This window comes from Ammospiza nelsoni, chromosome 13, assembly GCF_027579445.1.
Source record: "Ammospiza nelsoni isolate bAmmNel1 chromosome 13, bAmmNel1.pri, whole genome shotgun sequence".
In the NCBI taxonomy this organism is placed as follows: Eukaryota; Metazoa; Chordata; class Aves; order Passeriformes; family Passerellidae; genus Ammospiza; species Ammospiza nelsoni.
Window position 1 is genome coordinate 20,069,998 of NC_080645.1, and position 25,958 is coordinate 20,095,955.

At 59.6% G+C, this 25,958-nt stretch overlaps 1 protein-coding gene across 1 annotated transcript in view; it reads right to left on the reverse strand.

The window, feature by feature from the left end:
* Positions 1 to 23,382, reverse strand: part of GSE1 (Gse1 coiled-coil protein) — a 105,481-nt gene extending 82,099 nt beyond the window's left edge. Inside the window, exon 1 of the mRNA XM_059481344.1 lies at positions 21,832 to 23,382. Within this exon, the coding sequence (XP_059337327.1) occupies positions 21,832 to 23,382 (1,551 nt within the window). The remainder of the gene's footprint in view (positions 1 to 21,831) is intronic.
* Positions 23,383 to 25,958: the final 2,576 nt, after the last annotated feature.

A 25,958-nucleotide genomic window follows, 5' to 3' on the forward strand; every position in this document is an offset into this window, starting at 1 on the left:
GGGAGCCGTGTCCCCGCGAGGGAGGGAGGGAGGGAGGATGTCACGACATGCTGCTGGTGCGCTCTAGCGTCAGGCTGCATTAATGCACGGCTGGCAGCAGGCACGGGCTGCACAGCTGGACACACCGCGGGGGCGGGGACGGACACCTGGACACGGATCTGGGAGGGGACGGACACCTGGACACGGATCTGGGAGGGGACAGACACCTGGACACGGATTTGTGTGGGGACAGACACCTGGACACGGATCTGGGAGGGGACGGACACCTGGACACGGATCAGCATGGGGACAGACACCTGGACACGGATTGTGTGGGGACAGACACCTGGACACGGATCCGTGTGGGGACGGACACCTGGACACGGATCCGTGTGGGGACAGACACCTGGACATGGATCCATGTGGGGACAGACACCTGGACACGGATTGTGTGGGGACGGACACGTGGACACGGATCTGGGAGGGGACAGACACCTGGACACGGATTGTGTGGGGACGGACACCTGGACACAGATTGTGTGGGGACAGACACCTGGACATGGATCTGTGTGGGGATGGACAGACAGACACACCTGGACACGGATCCGTGTGGGGACAGACACCTGGACACGGATCCATGTGGGGACGGACACCTGGACACGGATTTGTGTGGGGACAGACACCTGGACATGGATCTGTGTGGGGACAGACAGACAGACAGACACACCTGGACACGGATCTGCGTGGGGACAGACAGACACCTGGACACGGACCCGTGTGGGGACGGACACACAGACACACAGGGATGGACACAGCCACCAGCTGCACCTCAGCCCCCCCAGGTGTCCCTGCTGCACCAGTGTCCCCTCTGGGGGGTTTGGGGGGCAGATGTCCCAAGTTGGGGGGCACAAACCACCGCAGGCAGGGGCAGATGCTGTGCCAGGGGCTCCCCAGGGCCCCGGGGGGCCGGGAGGCAGCAGCTTCCCGTCTGATTGCTAATTACGCTCGTTATTCCGTGTCAGACACTTTGTGCGGCACCGCAGTGATTTGCTCTCTGCCTGTAATTAGGCACGGCGCAATTACCGTCTAATTCAAGTTCAAGCTCCGCGTCCTCGCGACCTTGCCGGCCCCGACACCGTGTCACCGTGTCCCCGCTTGTCTCTGCAGGGCCCCCCGATGTCACCTCTGCCCCGTGGATGCCGCTCCAGAGGGGACAGGGGCACCGAGGGGCTGGAGGAGCACAAGGCACGGAGCCAACCCCTGAAAATCCACCCAGATACACGGGACCCCAAAAGCCAGGTTTGGGGACACCATCCAGGAGGGCGACAGTCGCCAACAGAATGCTCCTGATCATCTCCAATCCCTTGGGATTTTGGGGTGAGGGCTCACCCCAGCACACAGCCAGGCCCTGCCCACACCCAGCTCCCAGCCAGCTGCCACTTTGTCCCCCGCAGCGTCATTTTACATTGCACAGGACATATTTAACACATCCATGTCACACCCTGGGTTCGGAAACAGCGCGGGAACATCAACTAAAAACCCTACAACGCTTTTTTTGGGGAAAAAAAAAAAAATAGAATACAGAGAGCAGGAGCCCGCGTGATTGATCAGCAGCTCTTGCACCTGGATTCCCTCTCCCCTTTTGGCTCGCGGCATTTGCTCCAGGAAGAGCCACATCTCCTCCTGGAGCATCCCAAACCCGCCGCGGGCACCGCGCCGTGCCAGGCTCGGGTGGCACCGAGCCCCCGCACAAGGATGCTCCCCCCTCTCCTCCCAGCAGCTAATTAATCCTGCTGCTCAGGCAGAGCTCATTAGTGCTGGGGCTGCTCCGGCCACCCGGCACAGCCGCCCTTCCCAGCAGACAGCAAGGTCAGTGCCAGGGGCTGGTGGGCACCAACAGAGCCCCCTCTGGGTGGCTCTTCCTGCACGCTGGGGGTGTTTCTCCAAGCTTACAGCATGGGGAAGGAAATAATAAAAAAATAATAAAAACAAAAAGGATAGAAAAAGAAAAGAGAGGGGTGAGGAGGTGGAGAAAAGCCCCCCCCTGGGCTCTTCCTGCAGGCTGGGGGTGTTTTTCCAAGCTTACAGCATAGGGAAGAAAAATAATAATAATAATAATAAAAAATAAAAAATGAAAAAAATTATAAAATATAAAATAAAAAGTATAAAATTTAAAAAATTAAATTAAAAAAAAAAAAAGAAAAAGGGGGGGAAAAGAAAAAAGAGGGGTGAGGATGTGGAGAAAAGCCCCCCTGGGCGGTTCTTCCTGCAGGCTGGGGGTGTTTCTCCAAGCTTACAGCATAGGGAAGGAAAAAAGAAAATAAAAAATTAAAAAAAAAAAAAAAAAACACCAAAAAAAAAGGGGGGGGGGGAAAGAAAAGAGAGGGGTGAGGAGGTGGAGAAAAGCTCCCCCTGGGTTCTTCCTGCAGGCTGGGGGTGTTTTTCCAAGCTTACAGCATAGGGAAGAAAAAAAAAAAAAAAACAAAACAAAAAACAAACAAACAAAAAAAAAAACCCTAAAAATAAAAGTAAAAAATAAATAAAATTAAAAAAAAAAAAAAAGGAGGGGAAAAGAAAAAAGGGGGGTGAGGAGGTGGAGAAAAGCCCCCCTGGGCTCTTCCTGCAGGCTGGGAATATTTCTCCAAGCTTACAGCATGGGGAAGAAAAAAATTAAAAAAAAACAAAAAACAAAAAAAAAAAAAAAAACCAAAAAAAAGGGGGGGAGGAAAGAAAAAAGAGGGGTGAGGAGGTGGAGAAAAGCCCCCCCCGAGCGTGAGCAGCGGCCAAGGAAAGCAGAGGAGTCAGCCAAGTGCCTCTCTCCGTGGCGGCAGGGCGCGAGTGGGCCGCCCTGCAAATGTTTTGAGTTTCCAAAACAGAAGGGAGAAGCCAAGAGCTGCCGAGTTCCCCCACAGGCCAAGAAGGACAAAGGGCATCCCTGTGTGCTGGGGGGGAGGGCGGGCGCCCAGTGCCCCCCAGGGATGTGCCAGGTCAGGGCATGGGGCACAGGGCGCTCCCAGCTTGGCTCTGATTGCAGCCAGGGAGGGGAAATGGGCAGCTCGGGGTGAGGGTGGGCACTGGCACAGGGCTGGATGGTTGTGATGGGATGTGCACCCACAGAGCCTGGGGTGGTTCAACGCCAGCAAAAAGCCCCCAGCTCCCTGTGCTGGCACAGCAGGAGCCTCCCAGCTCCCATCCTCCTGGGAACAACCCAGCTTCAGGAGCCAAATCTGCCGGAAAAGCCCCGAATCCAGCACGCTGCAGGCTCTCCTTGCTGCAGGAGACGCTGACACCAATCCAGAAGGAAACCCCAGTGCCCACCCCGGCTGCTGGCAGGGATGTGAGGATGCTGCATGGGTGGTCCAGCCCCTCTGAGCGATCCCATCCCGCACGGTGACGCTGAGCCCCAAAAAGCAAGATGGGAGATGGGGCAGCATCCATGGGAATGCCAACAGCACACTGCTGGGGGACCCCACTCCCCCTCTCCACCACAGATTATAACCTCACACAGATTATAACCTCAAATTATTAATCCCCAGCAAATCCTAACCCCATCTGCCTAATCCTCGCAGGGGGATGGATGGGGGGCAGTGGGGCTGCCTGGATGCCAGCCCTGCCTATGGGAGGGGTGGCAGAATCCACGGGGGGAGCCCCCCCAGCCACGCTGGGAGCAGGCAGGCAGACAATATCGGGCCTATGCGGCCCCCTCGCCGCCAGATGTGTGTTAATAAGGCAGCTGCCCCCTAAGCTAATAAGGTCACTTACTGGCTCCAGCAAGACGAGAAAACAAGCAGGGGCTTGGCTGCGGTACAGCCTGACTTGGCACCCGCCGCACGCCGGCTTCCTGAATTCCTGCCGCTTCCAGAACAGCTCCACGGGGTGGAAAAAGCACAGAGAGAAAGAGAGAGAGAAACCTCCCTGTACCCCCCAAACAACACCCCCGGCGCGGCCCACCCGCTTCCAGCATCCCCCCGGTGTCCCGGTGCTGGGCCCTGCTGCCAACCCACGGGAAATCCTTTATTCCTCAGGGAAATGCCGGGGGGAAGGCTGGGGAGGGAGGGAGGGAGGGAGGGGGGCATTCCTGCAGGCTCTCCCTGCAGCCCCCCCGGCCCCGGCCCCGCTCCCTCCCTCGCCTGCCCCCGATCATGGCGCCTACAACTCCCTTTGTTTTAATATTCTAAAGCGAGCCAGATGCCGGCTTTAATCCCCTCAGCTGGGGAGGATTTGCAAACACATTAGGAGGAGGAGGAGGAGGAGGCAGAGCCAGCCCCAGCCCCAGCAGCAGCCCCACGGCGGCGGCACTGCGCCCCATCTGCCCATCCCGGCCCCTAACTGCCTTCTCACGTCGGGATTAGGGGCTGGCAAGGTGTCCCACATCACAGGGGACACCAGCGTCCCCTGCCACTGCGGCAGGGAGGGCCCCTGGGTGTGCTGGGCACAGTTTGGGGGTTTGCCCTGGTGACACCCCCGGTGCCAGCGGGGTGGGAGCGGCGTGGATGGGTCCTGCAGGGTGTCAGGATGGCGTGGATGGGTCCTGCAGGGTGTGACAATGGCATGGATGGGTCCTGCAGGGTGTCAGGATGGCGTGGATGGGTCCTGCAGGGTGTCAGGATGGTGTGGATGGCATGGATGGGTCCTGCAGGGTGTCAGGATGGCGTGGATGGTGTGGATGGGTCCTGCAGGGTGGTGGGAGCTCAGAGAGGGGCAGAGATGGGGCTGCAGCCCTGCTGAAGGTGGGGTGATGGATGCTGTGTCTGTCCCAGTGGTGCAGTCCCACATCCCTCATGGACATCAGGATGTTTTGGGGGAACCTCTGGGGCTCCTTCCTGCAGCACCAACAGGGGAAGGGATTTCCATGCTGACCTCCAGCAGCACCAGCTCCTGCTCAGCAAAGGAGGCTGAGATTAACCAGGGACAGCAGCAGGAGCCAGAGGAGCCAGAGCCAGCAGGAGCAGCTCCAGGTGTGCATCCCATTTATCCCACAGCATCCAGGCCACCCTCAGCACGCCAGCCCCGCTGTCCCAGCACAGCCAGACCCTCCCCACAGCCAGGAGGGGGAAATGGCCTCTCCAAAGTGGGGGAGGCAGCAGCAGAGCCCCAGGAGCCAGAGGGTGACGGGAATGTGGTGCTGGAGCAATATCCCAACATCCCAAATGGGGAAACAGCTGCCCCATAAACGCCCTCCTCACCCAAGGGCCAGCTCACAGCACACCCCCACAGCTTCCCAAATGTGGGGGCTCCTTCCAGACCCCAATCCAGGCTGGACTTTGGCCCTGCAGGGACCAGGTACCCTCCAAGCATCTCCACATCCTGCCCTGCCCATCCCAGAGCTGCCCACAGGAGGCTCCTGCTCCAGCTTCCCCAAAGAATCACCTCCATGAGCACAGAATCCCCCTGAGCTATCCCAGACCCCATATTCACGCTGCAGAAGCAGCAGGGCTTTTTTTGAGGGTGGTTTTTATTTTTTTGTGTGTGTTGATTTTTGGTTTTTTTTCTTTTTTTTAAGAGCAGGATCTCCTCCACAGCACTTAGCAGCCAGGAGCTCGGAGGGAGCAGAGCTCAGTGCTTCACAAGGACGCCTCATTTGCCAAGAAATAATCCCAAGGAGAAAAAAAAAAAAAAAAAACAACAAAAAAACCAAAAACCACCGACTCAAAAAACACCCAAAAAACCCAGACTCAGAAGATAATTAACTCCACAAAGCAGCAACCCTGAGCAGCTCAAATCTTTGCTGTAACTCCCCAGCCTCTTCTCCAAGGAATTATTTCTTCCTGTCTCCATCACCACAGCACCAGCACCCGGAGGCCTGGGGGTTCTATTGGGGTTGTGTGTGTGTCCCCCAAACCCTGCAGACACCCAGGCAAGGCGGGGGGCCCAGCCCCACACGAGAGCTCAGATCTCAGAGCGATGGGATCACTCCCCATCGCCGTGAAGGGTTGGAATGGGGACATTGAGGATGTGGGGCTTGAAGGGATGGAGAGGGGGGAAATGGGAGCTGCTGGCCCCCAACACCCCCCGAGAGGGAAGGAGCCACTTCTCAGCTTCCTCCCTGCAGACAAACAGCAGGGAAAGGCAGGACAGACACCCTGGGGGTGCGTTTTACCCCCCATTCCCTCTCCCACCTTTAACTCTGGCACGGGGGATGCTCCACCAGAAACTGGGCTGAGTGACCCTGGCACCACCATCATCCCCCTGGCACCACCATCACCCCCTGGCACCACCATCACCCCCCTGGCACCATCATCACCCCCCTGGCACCATCATCACCACCATGGCACCATCATCACCCCTGTGGCACCATCATCACCCCCCTGGCACCACCATCACCACCCTGGCACCACCATCACCACCATGGCACCACCATCACCCCCCTGGCACCATCATCACCCCCCTGGCACCACCATCACCACCCTGGCACCACCATCACCACCATGGCACCGTCATCATTCCCGTGGCACCACCATCACCCCCCTGGCACCACCATTATGCCCCAGGCACCACCATCATCACCTCCCTGGCACCACCATCACCCCCCTGGCACCATCATCACCCCCCTGGCACCACCATCACCACCATGGCACCACCATCACCCCCCTGGCACCACCATCACCCCCCGGCACCATCATCACCACCCTGGCACCATCATCACCCCCTGGCACCACCATCACCACCATGGCACCACCATCACCCCCTGGCACCACCATCACCACCATGGCACCACCATCGCCCCCCTGGCACCACCATCACCACCATGGCACCATCATCACCCCTGTGGCACCGTCATCACCCCCCTGGCACCACCATCACCACCATGGCACCATCATCACCTCCCCGGCACCACCATCACCCCCCTGGCACCACCATCACCCCCCTGGCACCACCATCACCACCCTGGCACCACCATCACCCCCTGGCACCACCATCACCCCCCTGGCACCACCATCACCACCATGGCACCACCATCACCCCCCTGGCACCACCATCACCCCCCGGCACCATCATCACCACCCTGGCACCATCATCACCACCATGGCACCACCATCACCACCATGGCACCATCACCTCGTGGCACCATCATCACCCCCCCGGCACCACCATCACCCCCCCAGCACCATCATTCCCCCAGGCACCACCATCACCCCCGTGGCACCACCATCACCCCTCTGGCACCACCATCACCACCATGGCACCACCATCACCCCCCTGGCACCACCATCACCACCATGGCACCGTCATCATTCCCGTGGCACCACCATCACCCCCCTGGCACCACCATTATGCCCCAGGCACCACCATCACCTCCCTGGCACCACCATCACCCCCCTGGCACCACCATCACCCCTGCCCCTGTCCAGGGAGGGGAACTGAAGAGGGAAGAGCTGAGGAAAAGCCGTGCAGAGCCAGCCCTTCCCCCGGCATCCCCCTTCCCCTGCTGACCACAAAAAGCCAACATCTCCCCGCGCCCCTCCAGCCAGGGGATGGGAATGTGGAAGCAATTGCACTTGGCAAGGCAGCAGCAGTGAGTCAAAAACAGTTGTTTGGCTTGTCAGCCACCCAGGCCCTGCAGCACTCTTGTTTTCCTTTGCCTGCCTTAACCCCTTCCAGCCCCACACGCTGCTCCCAGCAGGAGCCACAGCCCCCAGCCCCGCCTGGAGGGGAGAGGGGAGCTGGGGAGGGGTCCCATCACACACATCTGCCCCCAGAAATGGCACAATGGGCGATTCTCCGGCAGGAAAGCCTGCAGGGAGAGGGTGCACTGAGCCTGCCATGGTCCTGTGGGGCACAGGGATATCCCAAGGGCACCGAGGATGCCCGGTGGTCCTGGAGCATCCCACCCACTCGTCCCAGAGCTCCTTGTCCCTGCCATAAAGAGCATCCCAGATGGCCCCTGGCAGGCTGGGGGGACATGGCCACACGTGCTGGGGAGCCTGTGCCACCCCAGGGTGGTGCCAGCCTGGTGGCACCGGGTGATTTAAAGCCCTGAGCACAGCAGGCCCCATCCCATTTACAGCAGTTTAGCACACCCCAGGCGGTTCCCACTGGCTCCTCCAGCCCCTTCCCTGCTGGCCATGTGGCAGCGAGGCCAGGAACTCATCCAGAGCCGCCACGGGCTGCAGCAGGGGCTCTGCTCCGTGCCCACATCAGCCCTCACAGCCCACCATGGGGGTGCCACGCTGCTGGGACCCCAACCCATCCAGGCTGGGGGACACCAGGATGCATCCACCCCCTCCTCACCAGAGGGACAGCCATGGGGTCAGGGAATGGGGCAGGGAGTGGGGCAGGGAGTGGGGCAGGGAATGGAACAGGGAGTGGGGCAGGGAGTGGGGCAGGGTGTGGGGCAGGGAGTGGGGCAGGGTGTGGGGCAGGGAGTGGGGCAGGGTGTGGGGCAAGGAATGGGGCAGGAATGGGGCAGGGAATGGAACAGGGAGTGGGGCAGGGTGTGGGGCAGGGTGTGGGGCAGGGTGTGGGGCAGGGAATGGGGCAGGGAGTGGGGCAGGGTGTGGGGCAGGGTGTGGGGCAGGGAATGGGGCAGGGAATGGAACAGGGAGTGGGGCAGGGAATGGAACAGGGAGTGGGGCAGGGAATGGGGCAGAGAATGGGGCAGGGTGTGGGGCAGGGAGTGGGGCAGGGAATGGGGCAGGGAATGGGGCAGGGAATGGGGCAGGGTGTGGGGCAGGGAGTGGGGCAGGGAGTGGGGCAGGGTGTGGGGCAGGGAATGGAACAGGGTGTGGGGCAGGGAATGGGGCAGGGAGTGGGGCAGGGTGTGGGGCAGGGTGTGGGGCAGGGAATGGAACAGGGAGTGGGGCAGGGAGTGGGGCAGGGTGTGGGGCAGGAATGGAACAGGGTGTGGGGCAGGAGTGGGGCAGGGTGTCCCTCCGGGCATCCAGCCAGCTCCCAGAGCTCTCCATTCCCCCAGACTGGTCCCAGAGGGGACAGGGACGGGGGCTCTCCCTCAATCCCCACCGCACCCCTCCAGCAGAAGGGAAGCAGGGCGAGGCGAGGGGATGGCTGGGCAAGAGTTAAACCCCCTGGAGCTCCTGGAAGGGGAGGAAAAGTGGAGGGCAAGGCTGCGCCCGCCGGGAGAGACAAAGCGAGCTGCAGGAGCCAAGAGATGAAGGCGAGGATGCGATAAGAGGGGGAGCAGGGTGTGTGTGTGCTGGAGCGAGGCAAGGAGGGAGGAGGAGGAGGAGGAGGAGGAGGAGAGGTGGGTGATGACCAAAGTCATTGAACATTTTTTGGCACGCCTACCCCCGAGTATCCTGGCCGTTGGCCCAGCTCGGAGCTGAACTTAAACAAACTCCTGTTGCAGCCATCTGCTTGATTTTAAAATAAATCAAACAATCTGTTGAGCCGTGGGTGATCAAATTTCCATCTGTGCGGACGCCTGCTCGCCTCCTCGGAGCCTCCGCTTGCCTCTACCAGCCAAACACTGCTGGCAGCATGTGGCCTCCCTAATTCCTGCAGGAAAGGGAGAAACCGGACCTCCCCCTGCACCCCGGCCCCCTCCCGGCCCTGCCACCCTCCTCTCTCCAGCCCAGCGCTATTTTTGCCAAACTCAGGCACAGCCCGGGGTTAAACGGGAGGAAAACGGGGCTGGAGGGGAGATCCCGAGGGGGATTGAGCTGCTGCCCACGCTGGGGGGATTCCTCATCCTGTCTCCGTGCATCCCACGGATCCGAGGGGATGGGGAGGGAAAGGGCAGCGGCTGCTGGCCCTGGTGGCGGTGGCTGGACAGAAATAGCAGCTGCGAGGCCGGAGCTGTGTGGCTGTCCCCAGGACAGGGACAGCGGGCACACGTCACCTCCAGGTGCCAAGCTCGCAGCCAGCCATCCCCCCAGGCAGCCTGCTGGCCCTCAAGGCCACCCAAAATCATCTCATCCTGAGCGTTTCCCCTCCTCCTCCAAGGGGGAGCAGCACCATTTGCACTTTGTCCCAAGGTCCCCAAAGAGAGAGGTGGCATCTCCCTCCTCCACTGTCTCTTTGTGTCCTGCAAGTCCCCTGAGTGCCTGGGGGAGCAGCACCCATGATATCCATGGCCCCAGAGCCCCTCTGAGGGGTCAGTCCCCTGTCCAAAGCAAGGCCAAACCCCTCTGGCATCACCCCAACATTGCCATCCCTCCCTGGAGCGCAGTCCCCTGTCCAAAGCAAGGCCAAACCCCTCTGGCATCACCCCAAAAGTGCCATCCCTCCCTGGAGCCCTTCCTTCCGCTCGGAGTAGAGGGCACCGGGCACAGCGCCAGCACTGCCACAACTAGGGCACCAAGGGGTGGGGCAAAACACAGCAAAAGGACTAAAAGAGGAGCAAAGAGGCAGGAAATCGGTGTGAAGGAAGGAGAAGGTGCAGGGTGGATAAAGGATGGAGCCCGGTTTGGGCTCACTGGACCCCAGCAGCTCTGGTGGGGAAGGTCAGGGTGAGAGCACACACTGTGCATGGAAAGGGAGGAAGGACACGACAGCAGGATTTATTCTTCCTCCAGCGGCTCAGTTATTGGGGTGACACTTCCTGAGTGTCCCCATGGCACGGTGGAAGCAGCAGCAAGGAGAAGGAGGTGCCCAGCACCCACCAGAGCCGTGCCAGGAGCCCGAGCCAGCGGCTGCGGAACAAACCTCACCCCGTGGGATGCTGCCAAGCCCAGAGCTGTCCTGGCCAGCCCAGGGCCAGCCTGGCCAAGCCACTCAGGGCTGGAAAGAACAGGGAGCAGGGTGGGGGCCACCCTGCAGCCTCCAATGCGTCCCAGTGCCAGCTTTGGGAGGGGTTGTCCAGCCCCAAGCGCTCAGCATGCAGCACCCAGGCTCCAGGACCAGCATAAGGAAAAAAACTGCAGTGAGTGATCCAGGAGCTTGGGTGACCCCAGTGCCACAAGAGCAGGAAAATCTGCTCTTGGGGATCCACATCCCTGAGCTCAGGAGGTGGCTGAGGTGGGCAGGTCCCTCCAAATGCTCCTTCTGGAGTAAAACCCAAGCAGAGCCCCGACAGGATGCACAGCAGGGAGCAGGTTACACAGCACAGGCAATAGCGGGAAGGGGAAGGGAAAAAAACCACCAACCACCAAAGCCCTTTTTGGAAGAGGAAAGGGCTGACAGGACCTGGCTGAGAAGCAGGAGAAAGCCCAGATTTCCCAGTTACTGTGCAGATGTTCTGGACTGAAAACAGAAGACGGCAGGAGCGAATTCATCTCCCCCTCCAGAGACGCCGCAGCCGGAGCATCTGGACTGTGTCTGCAGCAGCAGAGCCGGCTGCCCCCGGCCCTGGGAGCCCCACAGTGGGAGCAGCAGGGACACCCCAGAGCCCCACAGTGGGAACAGCAGGGACACCCCAGAGCCCCACAATGGGAACAGCTGGGACACCCCAGAGCCCCACAGTGGGAACAGCAGGGACACCCCAGAGCCCCACAGTGGGAACAGCAGGGACACCCCAGAGCCCCACAGTGGGAACAGCTGGGACACCCCAGAGCCCCACACCGGGAACAGCTGGGACACCCCAGAGCCCCACAATGGGAACAGCTGGGACACCCCAGAGCCCCACAGTGGGAGCAGCAGGGACACCCCAGAGCCCCACAGTGGGAACAGCAGGGACACCCCAGAGCCCCACACCACGAACAGCAGGGACACCCCAGAGCCCCACAGTGGGAGCAGCAGGGACACCCCAGAGCCCCACAGTGGGAGCAGCAGGGACACCCCAGAGCCCCACAATGGGAACAGCTGGGACACCCCAGAGCCCCACACCGGGAACAGCTGGGACAGTCCTGGGGTGCCACATTGGGAACGGCCTGGACATCCCCAGAGCCCCCACTGGGAACAACCGGGACAGCCCTGGGGTGCCAAACTGGGAACAGACAAGACACCCCTGGGACGTCACACCAGGAAAAACTGGGACACCCCCGGAGCCCACATCAGGAAGAGCTGGAACACTCCTGAGGTGCCACACCAGGAACAGCCAGGACACCCCCGGGGTGCCACCCTCACCAAGAGCAGGCCCAGCAGGGACAAGCCAGGCCTGTCCCCACAGCAGGTTGACCTTGGCAGCGCTGCCTTCATGGAGAACTGAAAGGCCTTGTGTTTGTGTTTGCAGTGTTTGCACTCAGGGATAACTCCTGCTGCCTGCTCCCACAGCCAGGGGAGAGATGGGGAGAGGAAAATGAGGCTGGTTTGGCAGTGAGGACAAGGAGAGGGGCAGGAGACATCCATCCATCCATCCATCCATCCATCCATCCATCCATCCATCCATCCATCCATCTATCCATCCATCCATCCATCCATCCATCTAGAAAATATATAAATAAATCTAAATCTATATATATATATATATACACTTATTCCTGACCAAGGACCCTTCCCACAAATTCCTGGTCAAAGCCAGCCCCAAAACCCAGCTGCTCACCCCTGCCAAGAGCTGGCTCTGCCAGGACACCAGGGCAGGCAATGTTGGAATAGAACAACCGCTGGTAAATCCTGCAGCAGGTCCCTGTGCCACCAGGAATGGCCCATCCAGAACTGGTGCCTGGATATGGCCACCAAAACACAGAATTTTGGGAGTTCTGTGGATGGAGGGAGCTCCTACACCTGCACAGCACAGCATGGACAGCCCAGGCCCATGATGGGATGAGATGGGATGGGATGGGATGGGATGGGATGGGATGGGATGGGATGGCATGGCATGGCATGGCATGGCATGGCATGGCATGGCATGGGGTGGGATGTGAGGCAGCCCAGAGCCCCACAGGCTCGCCCTGCCCCAGTGCAGGTCACGGCACGCTCAGCACAGGCCCCTCTCCTGCAGGTTGCAGAGGCAAAGCCGGGGCAGCTGCTGCTCCAAGCACAGCTCCCTGGGTAAACAGATGACTTCAGCCTCCCTGATGAGAGCTCCTAAAGCCCTGCAGCACTTGTGCTAACGGGGAAGGGGGGAGGAAAAGAAGGAAACCAAAGAGGGAGAAGCAGCGTCATACCCACGTCAGGCTGTGAAGAGCACCCAGGTAACATCACCCTTCTCCCAGGACACCCAAAAACCACCCTGGAGCCATCCCCTCCATCCCTGCCCTGCTCCCGGAGATCCAGCAGAGAAAAGGAGTCACTCAGCAGCCAGAGCAGCTGCACGAGGCTGCTCATCCAGCCAGGGCACAGCAGCTGCTCCCCCAGCACTGGGAGCGAACCACGACCTGCCCGCAGCAGCCCGGGCTGGCACCGGGCTCTGGCACCCTGCACAAGGCCCAGGGAGGGCACCCCGGCTGGCAGTGCCGCCCTTGGCACAGGAGCAGCCCCGCAGTGGCACCGCCAGGAGCCGAGGCACGCCCGGGGCACGGCTGCCACCCGCCCTGGCCGTGGGCACCCGGGGCTGTCACTGCCCTGGGACGGGGCCCGGGGGAGCCGTGCTGCTGGAAAGGCTCCCAGTGCCAGCTGCTCCCTGAGGAACAGAGCCTGGCACGGCTGGGAGGCTGGCACAGACAGCCAGGCTCTGCCCCAGCTCCCAGGGATGCCCCCGCCTCAGCATCCCCCTGGGTTTGCACCCAATCCCCACCCTGGCAGTCTCCAAAGAGAGCAGTGTCCCCCTGACACACCAGAGGGACATTTCCACACCATCCTTTCCAGGCCAGGATGGCATCATGTGGCACAGGCCTTCTGGAGGGAGGAACATCTGGCCAGATGCTGCCCAGCAGCACAGGATCATCTCTAAAAAAGGAGCCAAAGGTGCCATCGGGGAGCAAACAGAGCTCTCCTCACCCCAAAAAACCAGTGTGGGAACGGATCCAGGGCACCTCCTGCAGCCACAGAGGTGTAAAAGGGCTCCTGGCAAACCAGCTGTGCCCAGTGCCCCAAAACACTGGGTGTCCCCAAAACCTGCCCCAAAACATCGTGTGTCCCCAAAACCTGCCCCAAAACACTGGGTGTCCCCGAAATCTGCCCCAAAACATTGTGGCTCCCCAAAACCTGCCCCAAAACACTGTGGGTCCCCAAAATCTGCCCCAAAACATTGTGTGTCTCCAAAACCTGCCCCAAAACACTGTGTGTCCCCGAAATCTGCCCCAAAACATTGTGGGTCCCCAAAACCTGCCCCAAAACACTGGGTGTCCCCGAAATCTGCCCCAAAACATTGTGGGTCCCCAAAACCTGCCCCAAAACACTGGGTGTCCCCGAAATCTGCCCCAAAACATTGTGTGTCCCCAAAACCTGCCCCAAAACACTGGGTGTCCCCAAAACCTGCCCCAAAACATCGTGGGTCCCCAAAACCTGCCCCAAAACACTGTGGGTCCCCAAAATCTGCCCCAAAACATTGTGTGTCCCCAAAACCTGCCCCAAAACACTGGGTGTCCCCGAAATCTGCCCCAAAACATTGTGGGTCCCCAAAACCTGCCCCAAAACACTGGGTGTCCCCGAAATCTGCCCCAAAACATTGTGGCTCCCCAAAACCTGCCCCAAAACACTGGGTGTCCCCAAAATCTGCCCCAAAACATTGTGTGTCCCCAAAACCTGCCCCAAAACACTGGGTGTCCCCAAAATCTGCCCCAAAACATTGTGGGTCCCCAAAACCTGCCCCAAAACACTGTGGGTCCCCAAAATCTGCCCCAAAACATTGTGTGTCCCCAAAACCTGCCCCAAAACACTGGGTGTCCCCGAAATCTGCCCCAAAACATTGTGGGTCCCCAAAACCTGCCCCAAAACACTGGGTGTCCCCAAAATCTGCCCCAAAACATTGTGTGTCCCCAAAACCTGCCCCAAAACACTGGGTGTCCCCAAAACCTGCCCCAAAACATCGTGGGTCCCCAAAACCTGCCCCAAAACACTGTGGGTCCCCAAAATCTGCCCCAAAACATTGTGTGTCCCCAAAACCTGCCCCAAAACACTGGGTGTCCCCGAAATCTGCCCCAAAACATTGTGGGTCCCCAAAACCTGCCCCAAAACACTGGGTGTCCCCGAAATCTGCCCCAAAACATTGTGGGTCCCCAAAACCTGCCCCAAAACACTGGGTGTCCCCAAAACCTGCCCCAAAACATTGTGGGTCCCCAAAACCTGCCCCAAAACACTATGTGTCCCCAAAACCTGCTCAGGAGACGGAGACGGCTCCTCGCCACCCAGGGACAGTGACAGGGGTGTGAGGACAGCGCCCAGCTGGTCTCTTGAGGGGTGAAAAGCCAACTGCTGCCATCGCTGATGCCTTGGAAGGCCAGGCACCCACGCTGCTGTGCAGGGAAGTCCCTGCTCGCTGGGCAGCAGCCAAGGAGCATCCCAGGCTGCCCCCTGTGACCGAGCTTCCCGGACGGCTGGGGAGGGCCAAGTGTCTGCACAGAACATCTGTCCGTCTGCAGCAGCCAGAGCCGGCCCTTCACCCCCTCTCCGACTTGGCTGCCGCTCCAGGGGATGCTCCAGAGCTTGCAAAAGCGTTTTCCCTGCATGGGGGGGGAGCGGAGCCGGCGCCTGTCCCCAGGGTGGTGTTTCAGGGGTGCAGCACGCTCTCAGACCAGTGTTTATGGCAGGTGCCTGCTGGAGCTGCTGCTTTTGGGAAAGGCAGGGAGAAAGCAGAGAGCAGGGAGGGCAGGGTGAAAAATAAATATAAATATAAATATATAGCAGCCAGCTGGTGAGCTGTGGAGTCAGCACAAGGCCTGCAGGACGCGGCGCTGGCAGCACAGCCCTGGAATTTGGGACAGCTGGTCCAGCAAGGTCAGCCTGGCCTGAGCAAAGACCCCTGTGCTGCTCCCCACAGCGGGGATGAAGGACAAACACCCCCAGATGGAAACGCCGGGGGTGACTGACACAGGCAAAGTGCCAGGTGAGGATGAGGAGGGACAGCCAGGTGCTGTTCCCACTCGGCAGGGCAGCCCTGACCTCAGCGGCAGGAGAAAGCCCAGTGTCACGGACATCTTCTATGAAAAATCCTTTCCTTAGGAGAAGCCGAGAGGCCTCAGGAACAAAATGTAAACAATGGTTATCCGCTGATGTGGAATGCAACAGGTGCATCTGGGATTGGTCTCATGTGGTTGTTTCTAATTAATGGCCAATCACAGTCAGCTGGCTCAGACTTTGTCCTAGCCACAAGCTTTTGTTATCATTCTTTCCTTTTCTATTCTTAGCCAGCCTTCTGATGAAATCCTTTCTTCTATTCTTTTAGTACAGTTTTAATATAATATATATAATAAAATAATAAATCAAGCCTTCTGAAACACGGAGTCAGATCCTCGTCTCTTCCCTCATTCTGGGACCCCTGCAATCACTGTCACAGCCCAGGGTGCATTTTCCCCGAGTTGTTTCTTTGTTTGCCATGTGGGAACACGATCCCAGGGTAGGCCGTGCCCTGAGACATGAAGTCATCTCATGATTATATTGCCACCTCCATGCTGGGATTGAGATCTCAGCTGAAAATGCCAGCCCGGGGTCGGCGCTGGCTGAGCAGCTGCTTTGCTGAAAGGCCTCACTAAAAACAACTTCACACGCTGCAAACTGGACAGGTTTATCCCAGTGAAGTTAGCTAAAACTCTGAATCTGCAAACTGAACAGGTTTATCCCAGTGAAGTTAGCTAAAACTGAATCTGCAAACTGAACAGGTTTATCCCAGTGAAGTTAGCTAAAACTCTGAATCTGCAAACTGAACAGGTTTATCCCAGTGAAGTTAGCTAAAACTCTGAATCTGCAAACTGAACAGGTTTATCCCAGTGAAGTTAGCTAAAACTCTGAATCTGCAAACTGAACAGGTTTATCCCAGTAAAGTTAGCTAAAATCCTGCTCTGAATCTGCAAACTGAACAGGTTTATCCCAGTGAAGTTAGCTAAAACTCTGAATCTGCAAACTGAACAGGTTTATCTCAGTAAAGTTAGCTAAAACTCTGCTCTGAATCTGCAAACTGAACAGGTTTATCTCAGTAAAGTTAGCTAAAACTCTGAATCTGCAAACTGAACAGGTTTATCTCAGTGAAGTTAGCTAAAACTCTGAATCTGCAAACTGAACAGGTTTATCCCAGTGAAGTTAGCTAAAACTCTGAATCTGCAAACTGAACAGGTTTATCCCAGTGAAGTTAGCTAAAACTCTGAATCTGCAAACTGAACAGGTTTATCTCAGTAAAGTTAGCTAAAACTCTGCTCTGAATCTGCAAACTGAACAGGTTTATCTCAGTAAAGTTAGCTAAAACCCTGCTCTGAATCTGCAAACTGAACAGGTTTATCCCAGTGAAGTTAGCTAAAACTCTGAATCTGCAAACTGAACAGGTTTATCTCAGTAAAGTTAGCTAAAACCCTGCTCTGAATCTGCAAACTGAACAGGTTTATCCCAGTAAAGTTAGCTAAAACTCTGAATCTGCAAACTGAACAGGTTTATCCCAGAGAAGCTGGCTAAAATCCTGCTCTGAATCCGCTGGAATTCCTGATGGCAAAAATTGCCACACAAAGCAAAGGTAAAACCACCAAAACCAACCCAAGCTGGAAGCCAGAAGGTTGAGGTGAGTTAGACCAGCTCTGCTCCTTATTAAAGGGATGAGGAGAAGCCAAGTGCAGCCTGTGCCACCCCCCTGGAGCCCACACATGGTGCCTGGGCAGGGACACAGAGGTGCCACCAGCTTGGCCAAAAAAGGCACCACCACCCAAAACACTGCCAGTGGCCAGAAGGTTTTTGATTTCCTTCAAAATCCATAAAAGATGCAAAGAAGTGCCTGGGGCTCTTCCTACACAGGTCTCTCAATTCTCATGCTGCAGTGCACCCAAATATCCCATAATCTGGCCTGGTGCAATGCAGGAGGAGTGCTCAGGCATCACTCCCCGCCTTCTGGGTTTGTTTTCCTGGCATCCAGGAGCTTTGGCTGCTGCTCAGCATCAGTGGGACAAGGTTTAGTGGAGAACACAAGAAACTCTTTGATTTTTGCCCAAAGCCCTTTCCGAGAGCCAAAAGGAAAGTGCCCACCAACAGCTGTCAGCTCCACGCAGTGATTTGGAAATGCAGCCATGACCTTTGGAGCTGGGAACCTGCAGCAGGGGCCAAATCCCCAGCTGAGCCAACAGCACTGCTGGCAATTAGCAAATACAGAGAACTCAGCCCCTGGGGCCTGGCTGTGCCCTGCCAGGCACAGCCCCACACCAGCAGCCCCAGGTGTGCTCTGAAAAGTGGGAATGGGGCATGGAAAACTCCATGAGATTCCCAGAAACCAGCCCGAGGAGCAGCTGGGAGCAGCAGTGAGATCCATGCCAACACCTGCACAGCACCCAAGGACACTGAGCACAGAGCCACAGATTTGTTTGGGCTGGAAAATGGAAAAACCCTCCAAGATCATCATTCTGCCGTTCCCCCAGCGCTGCCAAGGCCACCAGTGACCAGGTCCCCAAGTGCCACCTTTTTTAAATCCCTCAAGGAATGGCGACTCCATCATTACCCTGGGCAGCTGTGCCAGAGCCTGATGACCCTTTCAGTGGAGAAATTTTCCTGAATAACCACCCAGAGCCTGCCCTGGCCCAGCCTGAGGCTGTTCCCTCTGCTCCTGTCCCTATTCCCTGGGGGCAGAGCCTGTCCCCTCCTGGCAGGAGCTGTGCAGAGCCACAGGGTCCCCCCTGATCCCCCTTTTCTCCAGGCTGAGCCCCTTCCCAGCTCCCTCAGCCCCTTCCCAGCTCTGCTGCCCCAACGCTGAGCCCTGGGGACACCCCTGGTGACCAGCCACCACCTGGACACGTCCCCACTCCCTGCCACCCTCCAGGCCCAGCACCCAGACAGTTTTGTACCCAAGGAACAGCAATCCATCCAAGCCACAAGCAGCCAATTTCTCCAGGGAAATGCTGCCAAAGCCTTTACTAAAATCCACACAGACAAGATCCCTGAGCCACTGAGTGGGTCATCTTGTCACAGGACATCAGGTGACAATTCCTGCTGGTTGTGAACCCGTGTGGGCTGGGCCTGATCACTCGGTTGTCCTGAACAGCTGTGCCTGAGTTATGGTAGGATTTGAGAGCTTTCCAAATACTTGGAAGTATTTCCAAAAAAAGTTGCATTTAAGGGGGAAAAAAAACAGAAAACCTCAATAGGAGTCACTTTTAGAGGTACATAAGTGCAGGGAGAGCAGTGGAAGGTGAAGATGGGAAGAGCTGGAGGACAGGGGAAGCTTTTCCTGGTGAGCACAGGACTCGGAGGATGCCAGGCAGGCTGAGGACAAGCAGCCCTGAGCTGGGAATGCATCACTTCATCCCTGTGGAGAAGGCTGGAGAGCCTGGGGGTGACTTGAGAAGGCACAGCCAGCCTGGAGCAGGTCACTGTCACCTCTGGGAAGTGACCAAACCTGGGCATTTTGGGGTTCATTCAAAGCCATGGCTCCCACCAGCGGCTGCTGGACGAACCAGCTCATGCACACCCCAGGGGGATGCACAGGGAATTTATCCTGATCAGCAGCAGGAGGAGATATCCCACCTGGACACCCCAAAATCAGAGCACCACACCAATAAGCGCATTGATCTTCCCCTTGTAAGGGGCACAGCTGGACAGAAAATCCGTTTTCACATCTGGGCACCAAGGGTGACAAGCCAAAGGATGCCCAAGCCAGATTCCCCTTCTACACCCAGCACTGCCTTTTCTTCTTGGAAGGGACAACCCAAACCCGCCCCACACGTGCCAACCACAGCAGGGCTGTGCAGAGCTCACCTCCAGGAGATCCTCCTGCAGCAGGGAGAGCTTCAGGCACCACCACAGCTCCCCAGAGCCCTGCCTGTTCCTCTGCTCCCCACCACCAAACCAGCTGCACAGGCAGCACCCATCCCAAATATCAGTGGCTCCTCCCTCCCGGCAAGCCCCAGATGTGGGGGTCCCTCATCAGCACCTCCACAATGTCACAAAGGGGACCTCAGCCCCAAACAGGGACATGTGGGGGTGTCTGGTGGCTTTTGGGGTTTTAATTTAATGATTTATTAAATTTAAATCATTTTAATTGAATGATTTAATTGCTCAGGCTCGTTCCCTCCAGCCTGGTCCCACCATCACGGGGCCCTGGGTGTCACACAAGAGTGAAAGGCTCATCTGGGGTGACTTTGAGCAGCAAGAATGGCTGAACAAGGGTACAGCTAAATTAACCAAGTGCCCTGCCCAAGCATTAAGCCGTGTTTTAAATAACCTTGACATCTGCGAGGTCTCAGCCTGCTGGAAAGCATGCGGGGACAGGGAGGGAAAATGAGCCAGGGCCTTGTGGCCAGCCAGAGTCCCCACCAGGCCACGATGTCCCCAGGCAGCCCTGCTGTCCCTCCTGCCACCAACCCCCTGCAGCAGCCCCTTAATTTGCTCATTAGCAAACCTGGAACAAGAGGAGGAGCTCAACAGTGTCCCTTCCTGAAGGCACACACTGTGTCCTCCTGGGAGTTTGGGATTGGGGCCAGGGAGGACGAGGACTGGAGTGCCTGAAAAATGTGAAGAACTGGGGGGGTCACTGAGGAACCCCACAGGAACCCACCCATGGTGGAACAAATTGCTGCTGATGATGTCCCCATGAGGTGGCCTGGGGACACCAAGGGGACAGAGGCCTGAAGAACCAGCTGGGGACATGCAGGCGATGCCCCTCTCATCAGTTCACCCACCCTGGATCAGCACCACGGGCTGCTCACCTGAATCCCGAGTCCTCCATGGCCACCAGCACCTTGGAAATGCCACCAGACCCATGACCACATGGGCATCACAACCCACCCAGCAACCATGGAAATCCATCCACAAACCACCCAAAATTATGTCAGGACCACCCAGCTCAGGCTGACAGAGCTGGAGGAAACCCCAAAAAGAAACAACTTCCAGAGGATTCCCAGCACTGGTGCCAACCCAACCTCCTGTGCCATCCTGGCACCCTCCAGGTGGATGCAGCCCCTGCCTGGTGCCTCTCCAAGTGTCCCCCCAGGTCAGGAGCCAGCACAGCTGAATGGGAAATTATATTTGTGAGCAGCCAAGGGAGAGGGATGGGAGAGAAAAGGAGCGCTGTCTGGGAAGGACTGGTTTACATTTCTAAAGAAAATGCCAGCGCCTCAGAGAGCCGCAGGGATCTGGCTACGGATGGAGCTGAAAGGCTTTGAAAATGACCTCGGGGATTTGGGATGTTGGCATTTGACAGAGCCCAGCCTGGGGCCTGGTTTGGTGGTACAGAGCAGCGGCTCTGGAGAGCTCCCACAAGCTGGAGATTTGGGAGGAAAAGCTGTTATTTTCCCATCCCACGAGAAAGACAAGCTTGGGAGGAATAAACTTTTGCTCTGCCATGTGCTTTTGAGGGGATGGCCTCAAAGCAACCTGTGTAACCCCAGAAAGGAGCAGCTGGGGAATCTGGCAGCACCTGGGCCACGACACCCATGACACCCTTCAGGGTTGCAGGGCTTTTGGGGAGCCCTCAACGCAGGATAAGTGAGGGGAACCCAGCCCTGTGCTCACCCAGCAGCTGTGGGAAGAAGTGGGGCTCCTCCAAAGGAAATCCCCTCATTAAGGCACCTTGTAAAACTGGGGAGAAGTTGGGAAGTTTCCTACAGAGCCCATGAGCTCCTTCCAGCTTCCCAAGGATGCTCCACGGAGGGCAGGCCAGGCAGCCCTCCCTGGCACCTCTGAGCACCCCTGATGGCCAGCAGGACAGGGTTGGCATTTCCTCTGTCCTGGCTCCCACCTCCCTCACGCGAGGCTGCCAACAACACCGACACTTCTGGAACGGGACAGCTCTTGGCTCTTCCCACCTCCTGGAAGGGTTTTTATCTGCTCCTTCGCAGCTTGACAGCTCCAAAAGTTCACTGCTAAAGGCACCCCACCCATTAGCATCCACCCCCAGCACCCAGACCCAAAACACGAGCATCCATCTATGTCACCGCTCCAACTCCTCCCGGATCCCAGAGGTGGGAAGCGCTGGGAAAGGAGGGATGGGGACCTGGCCAGCTGCCTTACCTTGGGGAGCAGAGCCGGGGGCGCCACTGCCAGCAGCTCTGGCGGGGTCACGCTCTTGCCAGCCAGCACCACGGCCCCGCACTCGGCACAGGCGCCGATGGTCAGCTGCTTGCCATCGTCCACCAGCAGGCTGTTGGCCACGCGCAGCGTGTAGAGGAACACGGGGAGCCTGGCCACCTGAACCGCTCTTAATCCAAGGCACCGCTTCTTCTCCTGCCGGCAGAAGAAGCAGACGAAGGTCTCCACCTTGTACTGGCGGGACCAGGCGCTGCTGGGGTGGTGGGAGTTCCTGCCCTCGTGCTGCAGCCACTGTCCCAGCAGGTCGTGGTAGCACAGGATGCAGGTGGCCACCAGCCCCGTGGAGTCGGCCGGTCTGGCCCGCGGCGCGGGCGGGTACACGGTGAGGAAGGGGAAAAAGGGCTCCTTCTCCCCAAAGCGCCCCGGAGGGTTGACGTTCAGCTGGAACTCTTTGCCAGCTCCCAGCTCGGCCCCGCAGATGTAACAGACGGAGGTGGGACCCGGCTTGATGACAGCGGGGTGGCCGGCGAGGTCACCGGCCGAGAAGACCTGGTGGTACCTGCCCAGGAAGCTCTGCACGGAGGAGATGAGCTCCTCGTTGTGACAGGCCCTGTACATGGCCCACAGGTCCTGCAGCACCCCGAAGCACTTGCGGCAGCTGCTGACCTCCCAGTGCTTGTTGAGCCCCTTGGCGCCGGGCGGGCAGGGCAGGAGGCTGAGGAAGGGGAAATGCATCGTGCTCTTGGCGTTGCCGTTGGTGATTCTGGCCGCCACCGGCCTCGCCTCTTTGCCGCACTCCTCCCCGCACAGGTAGCAAGCCTCGGGCAGCGGCGGGATGCCCGAGCCGTCCTCCTTCACGCCGCGGCGGCCCTTGGCGGGCATGGCCCCGGCGCCCAGGGGCACCACGTAGAGCCGCTGCAGCACGGGCACGTTGGCCAGCTCGAAGCTCTGCCACTGCTGCATGAGCGAGGCGAAGCAGCAGGGACACACCAGGGTGCTGCCGGTGGGCGACAGCGGCTGGGCGCCCGCCGGGGGGCTGTGCAGCCACAGGAACGGGAAGAAAGGTCCCGGCGAGCTCTTCTCCTGCTTCTGCACGTGGACGCGGTGCTGGGCGCCCGGTGCCAGGGGGCTGCCGCAGATGTAGCAGGCGGTGCCCGGCGCCCAAGCGGGCCGCTCGCTGCCTTCCTCCTCCTCCTCCTCCTCCTCCTCGCTGGTGATGTTGATCTCGCTGTCCGAGGAGCAGCAGGGGGGCCCCCGCTCGCTGCCCGCCGCCGGGGGGGCCCGCGCAGCGCCGCCCGCCCCCTCGGGCTCCGACAGGGGCTCGGCGTCGGAGAGCTCGGAGAGCTCGGAGCCGGCTGCCGGCCCTTCCTCCTCCTCCTCCTCTTCCTCCTCCTCCTCCTCCTCCGGGTGGCCGGCGGCGCGGCGCGGCGGCGCGGCGGGGTCCCAGCCCGTGGCCCCCCGCCGCAGCCCGGCTCCCCCCGCCGCCGCCGCCGCCGCCGCCTCGCACTGATGCGGCCGCTTGAGCCAGTACATGCGCTTCTCCACCGGCGTGCGGCTGCGCTCGAAGGAGTCCCACTGCTCGCCCAGGAAGCAGCGGCAGACAGCGCAGACCAGGGCGCAGCCCTCCGCCGAGACGGCGCGGGCTCCGGGCGCCGGCTCCTGGTGCTGCAGGAAGGGGAAGAAGGGCCGGTGGTCGCGGGGGGGTCGCACTTGAAGCTTGAGCTCTTTGCCGCGGCTGATGCCGCCGCCGCAGATGAAGCAGCAGAGCGGGGGCGCCGAGGGTTGCGCGGTCCCGGGGCCGCCCCCCCCCGCCGCCGCCGCCGCCGCCGCCTCGCCGGCCGCCAGCGCGGCCATCAGCCGCTGCTTGCGGGAGAGCGGCGCCGCCGCTGCCCCCGGCCCCGCCGCCGCCCCCGGCCCCGCCGCGCTCATCGCCGCCCCCGGCTCATCCCGCGGCTCCGCCGGACACGCAGGCTCGGGGGGCGGGTTTGCGGAGCGCTCCCCCCCCACCCCTCCGCCCGCCTCCTCCCGCCGGGGGGAAGGCAGCGAGAAAGGAAAGAAAAAAAAATTATGATAAAACAACGGCAACAACAACAACAACAACAAAAAAAGCTCCCCGCGGCAACAACAAAATACCCACGGACTGCAACAAAAATAAACCCGGGATAAAAGTTCGGTGCGAAAGTTTGGGTCCCGCCGGCGGCGCGGAGGAAGGGCGGCTGCCGGCCGCCTCCCGGCCCCGGCGCCCCCGGCCCGGCTCCTCCCCGGCCCCCCCGCCGCGACCTGCCCGCCCGGGGGGGCCCGGAGGGAGGAACGAGCCGCTGCCACCCCCCGCCCGCCCCGAGCCCGCCCGGAGCCCGCCCGGAGCCAGCGCGGCCCAGGGACCCCACCGGGGAGGGAGGGACGTGGGGATTTACACAGCCGCCCCCCGAGCGCGTTTTGTGACCGGGATCCCCGCACCAGCCCCCGCACGCTGTCCCCTCCGCTCCCGTCACCCGTGTCCCACCCGTGTCCCACCCGGCACCCCCAAACCGCGCCACGGCGCTTTGTGCGGCTCGCACCCCCCAAAGGCACGCGTCCTGCTTCCCGGATCCCACCGAGAGCAGCGGCCCTTTCCTGCCCTTTCCAGCCATTAACTCGGTGTCCCGACCACCCCCGGTAATTTATTTCCCACTTTCAAACTGCTGCCGCTGTTCCAGTTCAATACCAGATTCTATTTCCCGCTCGGTCCTAAAATGCTGCGTCGCTTTGCCACTCACTGGTAAATAGCTGATGCGTTCCCAGCCGGAGCTGGCGGCGTTTCAGCGGCGCATGCAATAATCCCGGTATATCCTTACCTGCCTCGCAGCCCGCGATAAGATTTAATGCTTGGAAAGCACTTTGCTGTCCTTGGACAATAGGCACCGCGGAAGCGCAAACTGTGCCCAGGGCCAGCCTCAATTAAACCTGACTGATTAACCACCCCAGCGGCTCGTCAGCGTGCCCACCGGCTCGGCACGGCTCTCCCGATTAAATAAATATATTAGGAGCTGGAAGGGGGATTTTTTTTTTTTTTCCAAACAGTCGTTTTAGTAGGAAGCGCTGTGGAGTTTTGAGTTCACAGCAAGTCACTGCAATATCCCAGGTGCTGTCCTTGCAAATCCGCCTGAGCTGGGAGGGTTCAGGATGAAACCCAAAGAGGCAAGGTTGGATAGGACACAGGGACAGAGGGACAGCAGGACGGATGCCTGAGCCACGTGCCAGCACACCCAGATGATGCGCAGAAGCCACGCTGCCCCTTGCTCCTCCTCACTGCTCGGGCCACCCCGTCCGGGTCCCCCTGGGGCTGACCAAGCCTCGGTGTCACCTCCCACCCGGACTGCGGGTGACAGCGTCCGGTGCTCCCCGGCAACCGGCCCTGAGATCAAACAGATTGTGTGACATCAGCTGGAGCGCGGGCAGGGGCACGAGGGCTCTTCGGGGACCCGGATCCAGTTTCCACGCAGATGGCTCCGGTAGTAAAGGAGCAGGGGGTGGGAGGCAGCGCACAAAGCGGGAACACGATACCTTGGGAGAACTGGCTCCACGGGGCTTTTTCAGGGGTTTCCAGAAGACAGCAGGGCCTCGTTATATTTTATTTATTTATAGGGCTGATGTGGTGGCTGCTCTATGCGCCGAGGGCAGCGGGAGTGCCGCGCCTCGGGGTGGGCATGACTCAGATGCTCTTTAAAGACGCGCACGGTGTCTCGGTGTCACCCCTGTTCCCGGATGGAAAGGGGCCACTGGGCCGGATGGATCCCTGACCCCAGGCAGCAGCAGCAGCAGCGGATCTGGGAATGCCTCGGCCCAGCTGCCCAGCTGGAGCTCCCCCGGGAGCTGCGGCCACCAGCTCAGCCCACCCTTCGAGCGCAGCCGACAGATGCTCTCCCGCCTGCTCCGCAGATGGGCCAGAAACAACGCGCCGTATTCAAAGTCCGGAGCTCAGCAGGGCCAAACCCCCCTCCCCACCCTGCCCTGGAACACCAACCCCCCGTGCCCCTCTCCTGAGGCTCCACAAGCCCCCGGCTCCCCCGTTTCCCCCGTGCCCCACTGGGACGCGGCCTCGGAGCAGCTCCCCGGGCCTCGGCTGCGCC